General features: G+C 49.6%; 1 protein-coding gene across 4 annotated transcripts; it reads left to right on the plus strand.

Moving 5' to 3' along the window:
- Nucleotides 1-5,072: 5,072 nt before the first annotated feature.
- ERAL1 (Era like 12S mitochondrial rRNA chaperone 1) lies at nucleotides 5,073-9,247 on the plus strand. Of its 4 annotated transcripts, none has more exons than XM_068977916.1 (10): nucleotides 5,073-5,355; nucleotides 6,480-6,607; nucleotides 6,726-6,803; nucleotides 7,214-7,260; nucleotides 7,412-7,473; nucleotides 7,645-7,757; nucleotides 7,845-8,093; nucleotides 8,221-8,370; nucleotides 8,480-8,560; nucleotides 8,667-9,247. In XM_068977916.1, exons 1-10 carry the CDS (start codon nucleotides 5,073-5,075, stop codon nucleotides 8,787-8,789), a joined length of 1,314 nt encoding a protein of 437 aa, XP_068834017.1. In that variant the 3' UTR covers nucleotides 8,790-9,247. The 4 variants fall into 4 exon arrangements, with proteins under 4 accessions (XP_068834017.1, XP_068834018.1, XP_068834020.1 ...); XM_068977917.1 differs by having other exon boundaries at nucleotides 6,726-6,800; XM_068977918.1 differs by having other exon boundaries at nucleotides 5,090-5,355; nucleotides 8,670-9,247.
- The last annotated feature ends 4,075 nt before the right edge of the window (nucleotides 9,248-13,322 follow it).

A 13,322-nucleotide genomic window follows, 5' to 3' on the forward strand; every position in this document is an offset into this window, starting at 1 on the left:
AGGCTCTGGTGGCTGCCCCAGGGTCTCAGGCTTCTGGAAGTTAGCGTGGGTTACTAAACGCGGTGCCCATAGGGGCCGTAGACTTAATCGTACCTCCAGGATTCTGGATCCCGCTTGCACTTAAAGGATTGAATGCTCTGAGATGACCGCTGATAATAAATTTAGGTTTCTTTCAAGAATACGATCACATCTAAAATGCATTGAGGGGTAACTGTGTAAGAGGTAACTTTGACATCCCTGAATACTCAAGTGCTCAGAAGCCCTGGGGACTTTGTCAGGGACCTGACTACACCTCGAATGCACAGGGACACGCCTAAGGTCAGTCTGTTTATTAAGCACATACAGTTTATGGGATGAAAACGCTCCGGGCATCTCATATGTGCCATCAAGGGGCTTATCAGGTTAATAGTTCCCTACTTTCCAACTCTTATTGTGGAGCCTGACTTGCAAATTGGTAAAAACTAGGCCTTTAGCCCAAGGAAAACCAGCTATCAGCCCCTAGACCACCACCTAGACCCGTGCCTTAGCATAACCCATCAAGAGACTACGCTCAATTCAGTCCCAGGAATTCAACAATGCAAACTTTTTTTTTGGGGGGAGGGGGGCATATCTCATGGCTTGTGGGATCTTACTTCCCCAACCAGGGATGGCACCTGGATCCTGGGCAGTGAAAGTGGGGAGTCCTAACCCCTGGGCATCCAGGGAATTCCCCTCAACAGTACAAACTTGAAAGCTGCAGCCAATGCACTGCAGTCAGAGGGAAGAGGAGACACAGGGCTTAACTCTCCTCATGACCGTGACTCTTCCTCCTCTAGCCCGGTCTCCTCTCTGCAGTTCAGAGTCTGGAGGGATAGAGACCAAGAGTTATTACTGGCAAAAGTATTAGCCTTTGGAATGAGAGCACATTTGGCACCAGAGGGGAATTGCAGAGCCAGAAAGGAAGAAGAATCAATATCGACACTGTGTCCCGATGAATGGATGACTAAAAAGAAAGCCATAGCTTACCCTGAAACTTCTGGGAACCGTGCCTTAACTCCCCCACCACACGCAGTCCCAGGGAAGGCCTGCTGCAATCTATATGGAGGTGACATATTTTCTTATATTTGAACTGTAAGGATCTCTGGAACCATTTCCCTATTTAAATTTCTTACCCAGGGCAGAATTGTGATTTGTTTTTTGTCTGCCAAGCATTCACTCACTATATCTCATGATAATCATTTAAAGAATCACCCCTACTCCATTTTCAGACCATGTGGATGAGCACATAAACTCAATCCCAAGTCATTCTGCTCATAACATTCCTTAAGTTAGAATGGTGGTTTTATGGATGGGCATGTAACCCAGTCAGAGTCAAAAATGCACAGAGTTCCTTCTGGGAAAGTCTGTTGCCCTTTCCCACTAACACTGGATATAAGAAGATGTATAATAATATCTGATACTGCTGCAACTGTGTTGACACCACCAAGGGAGCACCAATCCAAAGAAAGATATAATTTATTCACTCACTGAACAATGTGCTAGACACTGTTCTAGGTGCAGGAGACACAGTAGTGACATATATATATATATATATATATATATATACATATACATACACACATAAATTATATATATTCTTTGTTCTCATAGAACTTATAGTCTAGTAGAGGACATATAATAATAGGAGCAGGCACACAGCATTTACAATGTGCCTAGCACTGTTCTAAGTAAACACTTTGTGTGTGTGAAAGTTGCTCAGTCGTGTCTGACTCTTTGTGACCCCGTGGACTGAATAGCCTGTCAGGCTCCTCTGTCCATGGAATTCTTCAGGCAAGAATATTGGAGTGGGTAGCCATTCCCTCCTCCAGGAGATCTTCCTGACCTAGGGCTCAAACTCAGGTGGTTTGCATTGCAGGCAGATTCTTTACCGTCTGAGGCACCAGAAAAACTTTACACATATAAGTACTCTTAACTGTAACAACCCTCTTTTATAACATAACAGTAATCATTATGCCTGTTTTATAGATGAGGAAACTTCAGTAAAGAGAAGTTACTTGCCCTGGGCCACACAGTAAATAATGGGGCTGAGAACCAGAGCCAGGCTGTCTGGCTCAATTATCTGTGTGCTCAATCAGTGTATTGTTAACTGCTTTGTCATAGGAGGATAAAGGATCCTATAAGAAAATGTAACCTATCATGGAAGGAACAGCCTATGGAAAGACCTGGAAGTGAGAGAGAATACCATGCAATTGGGCGACTAAAAAAATTCAGTCGAGCTCAAAAAGAAGAGTAAAAGAGATGAGCCTGGCAAAGTAAGCTGGAGCCACATTAACTGGTTTACACTTAATCATGAAGGCACTGAAGCAAGGAAGTTACTTGGTTAGACTGGGGCCATCAGGAGATAGGTAAGACCCTGAAGAACCCTGAGCAGTCCCTTATAGCATTCCAGACACTGCAACAGAACCATTGCGGGAGTGGTAAATGCTGTGAAGAAAAGCCTGTCAGAAAGTGACATTTTAGCTGAGACCTGAATGGGAAGCAGAAGCCAGCAGCAGGTATAAAGGGCCTGAGGCAGAAATAAGCTTGGTATAATCAAGAGATGGAAAGAAAGCTAGTTTGCCTGATGCTTTGGGAGTAGAAGTAAGCAGAGCTAGATGCATGCAAGGATTTGGACTTATCTAGCTGTAACTGGAGTCCCTTAAAAGGTTTTAAGTTCCATCTCCAAATTCTATCTCCTTAGATCTCTGGAATCCATCTGCTTCTCTCCACCATCTTCACTGCACTATTTTAGTGAAAAGGATAAAATGACACCTATTAGAAAAGGACTTGAAGGGTCAGGGAAGGTGTGTTTGTTTTTTTTAACTCATTTCCCCTAATTTTTTATGTTATTCCTGAGATTCTTCCAGTGTTATCTGTTGCCATCACTGTGGTACTTAGTATGTGTTCCTTGGGTAATTTTACATTTATGTAGCTAAGTTCTTCAACTACTGTTGAACCTGAAACTCCCCTTCATTTTAATTGCAGTTGAAATGGTATTTCACCTAACTGTTATGAAAGACTATTTCTATTTTTCTGATTGTTGGCTGTCTCGTATTTAGTAGCATCTGGTTTTTTGGATACCCATATGCCCAAAGAACATCCGGAATATCATGTTCCAAAAAGTCCATTTCTTCTACAAACAGAGAAGGCAGCCTGAAAGCTGGAGCCTGACACCATTTGCAAATTATCAGTGCATTTGGGTGCCCAAGGCTCTGTCAGTCTGTGTCACTTAGAGCTTATCGGACACTCAGCCTTCATTCCCACAACAGCAGTCTGGCCCGTTGGTTGTTACCATGCTCCAACAATTCTCCCCTTTCTGTCCTTTATCATCAATTTCTTCCTCTTTATTAGGTCGCTACCATAAGCAAACAAAAACCACCCATCTTTAAAAAAAAAAACTCCTCTCTTAACTCCACTCCTCTTTCCCTCTCTTCTATTACCACTCTCTCTTGCTCTGCTCCTCTGGGAAGTTTCCCCTGTGCTAAATCGCTTCAGTCGTGTCCGACTCTTTGCGACCCCATGGACTGTAGCCTGCCAGGCTCCTTTGTTCATGGGATTCTCCAGGCAAGAATACTGGGGTAGGTTACCATGCCCTCTGCCTGGGGATCTTCCTGACCCAGGGATTGAACCCAAGTCTCCTATGTCTTCTGCACTGGCAGGCAAGTTCTTTACTACTAGCACCACCTGGGAAGGTCCGGCTACCCTCAATTCCTCTCCCCTCACTCTCTCTTAAATCCACTCCGTTTAGGCTTTCACGCAAACCATCCTACTGAAATTGGCCCTGTGAGGTCACAGGTCGGGTATCTCTCTCCCTCTCCCTCTCCCTCTCCCTCTCTCTCTCTCTCTCTCTCTCTCTCACACACACACACACACACACACACACACACACGAAGCCCCCAGAATACGATCCCGTGCTGGAGATTTTTGTCCATTTTGTTCTTTGTTGTATCCTCAACACCTTCAATCCTTGCGACATTTCTCCCTCAATTCCAAAAGTCTGACTGAGACGTCAAAGGATGAAGAGAGGGCTTAGGGCCACAAATCAGCCAAGGTATATCAGGATCCTCAGGCAGCTAAGACAATCCCAGAGATCCTAGGTGACTAAGCAGCTTCTTCTCCTTTTGCAGACCCTCTGGTTTTCTGCAGAAAGGATGGCCTCAGAGAGGAGGTAGTAGCCGAGGTTTATAGGAGGGAAATCCGGGTTTGCTGCTCATCGGGATCACAGACACACGGACCACTCCTTACAGGAGGCTCCCATAAAGCTAAGGCACAGATTGCCAGAGGCCGCTACCGACGCTAGGCCAAACCAGAGGGCCGCTGGGTGGGGGTCGTGCATGCCTCAGGCTGGCTGCTAAGCTGCTGTTGCTAAGTCGCTTCAGTCGTGTCCGACTTTGTGGGACCCCATAGACGGCAGCCCACCAAGCTCCTCTGTCCCTGGGATTCTCCGGCAAAAACACTGGAGTGGGTTGCCATTTCCTTCTCCAATGCATGAAAGTGAAGTCGCTCAGTCGTGCCCGACTCTTAGCGACCCCATGGACTGCAGCCTACCAGGCTCCTCCGTGCATGGGATTTTCCAGGCAAGAATAGTGGAGTGGGTTGCCATTGCCATTGCCTCATAAAAAGAACCTCAGTGGGAGCGGTACAAGGTCCCACGCCTCCGGATCATTACTCCTACGCTGCGCGAGTTTCTCCTGCTGACAGAAGTCGGACGTTAAGAGAAAGATTTTGCCGCTCGGCCTCGTGGGAGATGTAGTCTTTCATGAGGCAGGGCTAGAAAGGCCTTTGACAAAACTTTGGCAGGAGAAGAATAAAACACGATGCGTATCGGAGTCCAAAACGATTGTGAAGCTCACACAAACTCTGAATACACTTTTCCCCCTTTTCTTAGCCTCGGGCCGTCTCCAGAGAGGATCCAACCCCAGCTCACCTCCAACGTCCCATGCTCCTCCGCTCTGTTTGGGCCGCTCTAGCTCTCTCCCGCTCGCTCGACTCTCCGCCGCTCTGTCCAATCGTAGGTGCGTTCCCAGCGGTTCCCGGAGTGCCTTGCGTCTGCCATGGCTGCCTCCGGCTGGCGCGGGGCTGTGCTCTTTCGAACCGTGTCGGGGCTCTGGCAGCCAGGTCCTGATGCCGCGAGGGAATGGATGACCCGGCTCCCCTCTCTCTTGGGTTGTCAGCGGAGGTGCGTTTCCTGTGTAGCGGGCCCTACCTTCTCTGGTCCCCGCCTGGCTTCGGCTTCACGCCCTAATGGCCAGAACTCAGCCCTGGATTGCTTCCTCGGACTCTCTCAGCCAGACAACTCTTTGCCTTTTCGCGTCCCCGCCGTGTCCGTACACAGAGGTAAAGAATGCAGATAAATTTGTCCTCTACTGTTACGACTTTACGGCTTTAACACTGCAAGTCCCGTGTTAGGGAAACCCCTCCGTCTCTGGGGCTATCATCTTTGGCTCTGTATTGTAGAAGACGATCTTGAGGACCCGAGAGACAGAGGCGAGCAGTGAAGGATCTCACAGGAAAGAGAAACTAGGTTATAAGAGTTTTAGAGCTAGAAGGAACTGACCTAGTCCCAACCAGCGACGCCCACGAAGAGCAGGAAATTGAAGGGCCACAGGCCTGGTAGAGTTGTGGCTCTCTCTCCCAACATGGGGCGCAAACTCGACCCCAAAGTGCCCCATCTACTTATCAAGACACGGAGTTACAGTTGGTCCTTGAACAACTGAGGGCAGAGATATTAAAAATGCTGAACCCGCGCAGTCGAAAGTCCTTGTATAACATTATTGGCCCTCCATATATGCAGTTCCTTACATACCCACAATTCCAGATCCAAGGATTCAACCGAGTACAGAAACCAACATTTAATGGGGAGTGAGGGGAGGACGGAATCCTGTGTGTAAGTGGACCAGCCCAGTTCAAACCCATGTTGTTTAAGGGTCAACTATAAATAGCACTCTGTATTCTTCAAGTAGCATAGACTAGAGGCTGAACACAAAAACTGGTCATTGCGATACAGTGTCATAGGAGCGAATACCGAAAGTCTTGCAGAGCCTTCATAGTACCCTTAGTAGGGTGAGACAGCTGAGGGAATTTCTGGCTTTATCTGGTATGGTGATACTTTCACACATGTGAATACATTTACTGGGCACAACTACACAATATGATTCCACAAGGTTACTGAGTGCCAGGCGTTGTACTGAGATGTTTTACACAACTGTCAGTTGTCAAAAGGTTATACAGTAATTAAGTACCATTGATACCATTTCTGTTTTACATATGACAAAATGAGAAAATTTGATAAAGGCGTATAAATAAACTAATGGTCAAACAAAATCTCAAAGCCAGGTCCCAACTTCAACCTGGTGCACTAATCTCTTATCCATACTCTTTTTGTGGACAGGTTGGACTATGTACCTGATGGGGGATCCAGATTGTACTGCCTCTCACTCTCCTCCTGTCTCCTCATGCAGATGAGCAAGATCTCCTCTTGGTCCATCGCCCCGACATGCCTGAGAACCCCCGAGTCCTACGAGTGGTCCTCCTGGGTGCCCCAAACGCAGGGAAGTCTACACTCTCCAACCAGCTGCTGGGCCGAAAAGTACGCGGCATCCTTGACCCTTCCCCCTCCCCTTTTCATTTCTCACTTCTTACTGTGCCTTCGTGGATTGTTCCAGAGGGATCCAGGACCTCACTTGGGATTTCTTTATTCCTGGCAGGTGTTCCCTGTCTCCAGGAAAGTGCACACCACTCGCAGTCAAGCTCTGGGGGTCATCACAGAGAAAGAGACCCAGGTGGTGGGTACTTGCAATGGATGTCCAGCAAACAGGACAGAGGGTGAAGCTAAGACAGTCTCCTTTAAGATCCTTCGAAAATTATGTTTAGATTCACTATTCTTAGGGAAGGGGGTGCTTCTTCCTTTAGACCTGGAGCAGTTCTCTCTCTTGCCTTACCCCTCTGGTATCTAGTCACAGAGGTCTCATTGCCTCTTTACTGCTTCTAATATTCCATATATTCACAGTTCTCCTCCTCCTCCTGGATCCTGTGTATTGACAGAAGTAAAACAGCTGGAGGATAAAAGTCTAAAGTCAGCTCAGCCAAGAAGTGGGGGCAGGCTCCTGACATCAAGGGTGGGTGGCTTTTCACTCCCCAGTCATAATTTTTCCTTCTGGGGCTGGGGACCTGGGCATCTATTTCCTGATTTTAGATCCTGCTTGACACACCTGGCCTCATCAGCCGTGCTAAACAGAAAAGGTAACAGCTGGGGGAACAGGGAGTCATTGAGGGGAAAGGTGTTGAAGAGAGAGTGGGGAGATTCCATCCTAGCGGCTGGAAAACCCCCTGTCACACCCTACGCCTCCTCAGGAATGCATCACTCACCAGACCCTTCCTGTCTGTCCCTTAGGCACCATCTGGAGCTCTCTTTGTTGGAAGATCCGTGGAAGAGCATGGAATCTGCTGACCTAGGTTAGGCTCAGGCTAGGAATCTGAGGCCCAGTGTACATGGTCATGGCCTGTCATTCCTAGTAGTTTGGGGGGTTAGGGATTGGCCAGATCCCATACCCTGGAAGTTTTTTTGGGGGGTGGGGAAAAGAGTGATCATAACCTTGTCCTCCTCCATACGCTGCCGACTTCCAGTTGTGGTACTTGTGGATGTCTCGGACAAGTGGACTCGGAACCAACTCAGTCCCCAGGTGCTCCGGTGCTTGACCCAGTTTTCCCAAGTCCCCAGCATCCTTGTTATGAACAAGGTGAGCCTCACCTACCTAAGGAAGGGGTCTCCTTCAGGGAGACTGACCTTCACTGACCACCGTCTTCTGCCCATCGCCCACCCCCAGGTTGATTGCCTGAAGCAGAAGTCCGTTCTCCTAGAGCTCACAGCCGCCCTCACTGAAGGTGTAGTCAACGGCAAGAAGCTTAAAACAAGGCAGGCTTTGCGCTCACAGCCAGGCACTCACTGCCCTAGCCCAGCAGCTCAGGGCCCAAACCCACAGCCTGTGAGAGACCCTCAGCAGATGGGCTGGCCTCACTTCCAGGAGATCTTCATGTTGTCAGCCCTAAGCCAGGAGGATGTAAAAACACTGAAGGTCAGTCAGCCTGGCTCTTGGTATCCACCAGGTGAAGACAAGCCTCAAGAGTTCCCCCTGGAAGTAAGAGTGAGAGGGAAGTCCCGCTTGGGACTGATATACTGACCTCTTCCCTCTCTGCCCATAGCAATACCTCCTGGCACAGGCCCGGCCAGGTCCCTGGGAGTTCCACAGTGAGGTCCTCACCAGCCAGACGCCTGAGGAGATCTGTGCCAACATGATCCGAGAGAAGCTCTTGGAGTACCTGCCCGAGGAGGTGCCCTACAACGTACAGCAGGTGTGGGCACAGTGAGGGGTCCAGGAGCTCCACCTGGAGCAGGGCAGCTAGGTCCCCAAGAGCAGGGCTAGGGGACCTGCCTGGCCAGTCACGATGTCTCCCTGTGCAGAAAACGGTGGTCTGGGATGAAGGGCCAGGCGGGGAGCTGGTGATCGAGCAGAAGCTTCTGGTGCCCAAAGAATCTCACATGGTGAGCAGGGCTGGGCTTGGAGGAGGGACCAGGACTCTGTTAAGCAGGGGTTCTTCCCAACTGCCTGATAGCCAGCTCATGGCCCTCTTTTTTACCCCACCCTCAGAAGATCCTGATCGGTCCAAAGGGGTACCTGATTGCTCGGATCGCACAGGAGGTGGGCCGCGACCTCATGAACATCTTCCTCTGTGAAGTTCAGCTCCGCCTGTCTGTGAAACTCCTCAAGTGACCACCCTCCGCTGTCTTTTCCAAGGCGTCCCCGCCCAAGCTGCTGGCGGGAGCCGCTAACCAGAACTGCCTGCAAGGCCTGGGGCCAGGCTTGGACACCCATAGGCTGACTGACTGCTGACTGGCCTGGCCGAGTCTGCACCACATCTGCCGAGTCATGGCTTCCTGCTGGAGCCTTCCTCCTTCAACCTGCCTTAGCTGGGTTCCCAGGTGGTTCCTCTGCTTGGAGCTATAGCTACTTGGGTCTTAGAAGCTGGCCCTTTGGTGCAGAGCACTGCTTCCCACTGGCTTCCCCAGGGCCCAGAGTCTCTGCGTTGCCAGTTGTCAGCCAAGAGGAGACCTTTTCCCTCTCCGCTCAGTTCGTCCACCTGGCAGCTGTGTAAGGACCCATGTGTCCTAAGTGAGATAGTGCCCCCCATCTACTCCTCAAATCCTTGATCCCTCCCATGCCACCCCATCTCCAGTCTCAAATGCGAATAAAGTTCAAAGACAAACATTCTGGTTCTCATCTTTATTTGTTTAGAACAGGAAAGAGAAAACTCACCCATTCCCTCACCCCCACCCCGTGGTCTGAGCTGGAGCCTCCCTCCTTTTGGTAGGATCTGCTCCAGGGATCCGAGAAGTCTTCTTGGCACATTTTCTGGGTGCAGCAAGAGAACCGTTACCATTACTAAACTCAGTAATGGTAACGGTTTCCTCGCCACCCCAAGTGCCCTGGCAGTCGGCAGGCTGTGACAGGCAGAGCAGTGAGCGTGGTGGGCTTCCAGCAAGCCCTGGCCTCCTCCGCTGGCTCCAGAGCTGGGAGCACCCGGACGAGTACATCATCTATACTGTAGTATCTCATCGCAAACTTACAGTATATGATGATATCCCAGTCAGGGCCCTGCGGGAGGCGCAGGGAGCATGGCTCAGAGAGCACGGGGGCAGAGAAAGCCAGGCATAGGGGCGGAGCAGGACAGGGCCAGGCTGGACACAGAGCTCCCCACTCCCTGGGAGACATCTTGACTCTGATCAAGGACACCCTGAAGGGGACTGATCCAAAGAGCCTTTCAGAGCTAGGGTCTGTTGAGAACTTAGGGACCCAGTGCTGGTGTGAAACAAGCCAAAGATCACAATGAAGCCGAAGATTCCCTCTGATCAGACCCATAAGCAGACAGACCCAGAGGAGGAACACTTACCTGGAGCTGAAACTGCAGACCAAGGAGGCCTTTAGAAGTAGGGAGGCCCTGTCCCTGCCTCTCCACACTAGCTGCTCCCTTTTTAATGCACCCGCTGGCCCCTCCCCTTAGGTGGGGTACATTTCCCGGGCTCTGTAAGGCTCTATCTCTTAACCCTTTCCTTGCTAGTCTCCTTGGACTGAGGATCATCAGCCTTTCTTCCCATTAGGCCCTTTGTCACATACTCTTTTATGGAGCTTGTTAAGCTTAGGAGCCACCCTCCACTCTCATCCCCATGAAACTGGTCACCCATCTGCTGGGAGGAGAAAAAAACCTCACCCCAGCCATCCTTTAGGGCTTAATGACTGATCAGAGCCCTGGGAAGGTAGTGGGGGTGGGTTCCAGTGTTAGGAATGTAAAGAATCCTCCTGGCAATGCAGAAGACTTAAGAGACATGGGTTCAATCCCTGGGTTGGGAAGATCTGGAGAAGGGAATGGCAACCCACTCCAGTATTCTTGCCTGGAGAATTTCATGGACAGAGGAGCCTGGCAGGCTGTAGTCCGTGGGATCACAAAGAATTGGACACAACTGAAGCACCTAAGCATGCATGTTAGTTTGAATCTCTGTAAGACAGGGAGAGTCCTGACAGTTCGATTTGGGGGCAAGCTCTGACCTAAATTCCAGTCCCCAGGCCCCTTCTATGTTTCTGCTGAACCTAAGAAGGCCAGAGCCCTTGCCAACCTCTGCCATGTCAAGGTCCTGTAAGTGGAAGTTCCTCTGCTGGGAGATGTGAGGGCAATTGAATCCCAAGTTCATGTGGGAGCCAGCCTAGGAATGGGTAGGGGCCTGTTCTTCAAAGCTCATGGCCCCTAGGGTGAGAGCCTGGCCGTATTGGTTCTCTGCCTCTGGGGAAGGTGAGACTCTTGGGGTAGCAACTTCTCAAAGCGGGGCCTCTGTAACTTGGACTCCCATTCTGGGGAACACATGGGCCTCTCTGCTTCCTTTCCTTCCTCCCTCCTAGACCATCTGGTATGTGTGCTGGGAGGCAGTTTCACCCCTCTGCGGGGGCAGATGAGGCCACGATGGGGAACGAGAGGGAGAGACTCAACCTTCTTTTGGTTTCTTGGAGGTATTTTACCTCCTGTCGCAGAACCTTGGCACATGCTCTTCCCTGTTTGGCACAATCTTCCCTCCTTTCTTGTCTCCTTAACTCCTGTTCTGTCTTTAGCTCTTGAAGTGTTATCTCTGCAGGAAAGTCTTCCCTGGCTAAATTCCCCTGTTGCGGGCTCACCTATTTGTGTGGTTATTCACATTAAGCAAAGTTTCACAAGGGCCTGCTTTATTCACTGATGTCTCTCTACCGCAATGAAAGTGAAAGTGTTAGTCGCTCCGGTCGTGTCTGACTCTTTACGACCCCATGGACAGAGGACCGCACGGGCAGTCTGTAGCCCGCCAGGCTCCTCTGTCCATAGGATTCTCCAGGCAAGATTACTGGAGTGGGTTGCCATTCCCTCCTCAATGCAACTTCCCAACCCAGGGATCGAACCCGGGTCTCCCGCATTGCAAGTGGATTCTCTACTGTATGAGCCACCAGGGAAGACCCTCTGCCACAGAGCAGTGACTAAATAAACGTTCGTGTCGAATGACTGATGTTATGTGGGGGAGGGGAGAGACTTCGACCTGAGGAAGCAGACAGACAAAGCTGTAGCTGTCTCAGGCAAGTCATTTTCTTGGACAGTCCCCATTCCCTTTTGTAAAAGGGAATAATAGCAGTCCCCAGTTTGCAGAGTCGTGAAAGCTAAGTGATGAGCTGCTGGTCAAGCACTTAGCACTGTGCTAGTCCTGGCCCACAGGGACTTTGTTGTTATTTAGTTGCTAAGTCGTGTCCAATTCTTTTTGACCTCATAGACTGTAGCCCTCCAGGCTCCTCGGTCCATGAAATTCTCCAGGCAATACTGTAGTGGGTTGCCATTTCCTTCTCCAGGAGATCTTCCCGATCCTGGGATCAAACCCCAGTCTCCTGCATTATAGCTGGATTCTTTACTGCAGAACCACCAGGGAAGCCTTTAAACAAGTTAATTTCCACCTCACACCCTGGCCCCAGGGGCTCACTGAAGACCACAGGTGAGTCCTGTTATTGAACATCTGAAAACTCAGCAAATACTCTTGAAAGCAGCTAGAGGCCATTAAGGACATCCAGGTTTAGGGATAACAGGCCTCAGGTGACAGCCCCAATCCCATTGTTCCAGCTCTGTGGCTCCGGAGCCAGTGCTCCTCCCTTCATTTTCCCCATATGTGAGATAGGCGCTTTCCACACTGAGCTCACGTGGCGGTTACAAGGATTAAGTGAGCACTCATGTCAGACTGTACATGGAACAACAACTGGTTCCAAATTGGGAAAGGAGTATATCAAGGCTGTATATTGTCAACCTGCTTATTTAACTTATATGCAGAGTACATCATGAGAAACGCTGGGCTGGAAGAAGCACAAGCTGGAGTCAAGATTGCTAGGAGAAATATCAATAACCTCAGATTTGCAGATGACACCACCCTTATGGCAGAAAGCAAAGAACTAAAGAGCCTCTTGATGAAAGTGAAAGAGGAGAGTGAAAAAGTTGGCTTAAAACTCAACATTCAGAAAACTAAGATCATGGCCTCTGGTCCCATCACTTCATGGCAAATAGATTGGGAAACAGTGGAAACAGTGACAGACTTTATTTTGGGGGGCTCCCAAATATCTGCAGATGGTGACTGCAGCCATGAAATTAAAAGATGCTTGCTCCTTGGAAGAAAAGCTGTGACCAAACTAGACAGCATATTAAAAAGCAGAGACATTACTTTTCCAACAAAAGTCTGTCTGGTCAAAGCTATGGTTTTTCCAGTAGTCATGGATGGATGTGAGAGTTGAACCATAAAGCTAAACACAGAAGAATTGATGCTTTTGAACTGTGGTGTTAGAGAAGACTCTTGAGATAAGTCTCTTGGACTGCAAGGAGATCCAACCAGTCCATCCTAAAGGAGATCAGTCCTGAATATTCACTGGAAGAACTGATGCTGACACTGAAACTCCAATACTTTGGCCACCTGATGTGAAGAACTGACTCATTGGAAAAGCCCCTGATGCTGGGAAAGATTGAAGGTGGGAGGAGAAGGGAATGACAGAGGATGAGATGGTTGGATGGCATCACCGACTCAATGGACATGAGTTTGGTAAGCTCCGGGAGTTGGTGCTGTGGTCCATGGGGTCGCAAAGAGTCAGACATGACTGAGTGACTGAACTGAACATGCCAAACACCCAGATCAGAGCCCAGCACCCATGAGCCCCTGTCAACTTTCTTCCCTCCATCCCCATTTCACTCGCTTGCTGTGGGACTGC

This window comes from Capricornis sumatraensis, chromosome 8 (assembly GCF_032405125.1).
Source record: "Capricornis sumatraensis isolate serow.1 chromosome 8, serow.2, whole genome shotgun sequence".
NCBI lineage: Eukaryota > Metazoa > Chordata > Mammalia > Artiodactyla > Bovidae > Capricornis > Capricornis sumatraensis.

Coding starts and splice junctions, on each gene's coding strand:
- ERAL1 (XM_068977916.1), top strand. CDS start 5,073: ATGGCTGCCTCCGGCTGGCGCGGGGCTGTGCTCTTTCGAACCGTGTCG. Junction 7,474..7,644: donor CATGGAATCTGCTGACCTAG/GTTAGGCTCAGG, acceptor GCCGACTTCCAG/TTGTGGTACTTGTGGATGTC. Junction 8,094..8,220: donor AGGATGTAAAAACACTGAAG/GTCAGTCAGCCT, acceptor CTCTGCCCATAG/CAATACCTCCTGGCACAGGC.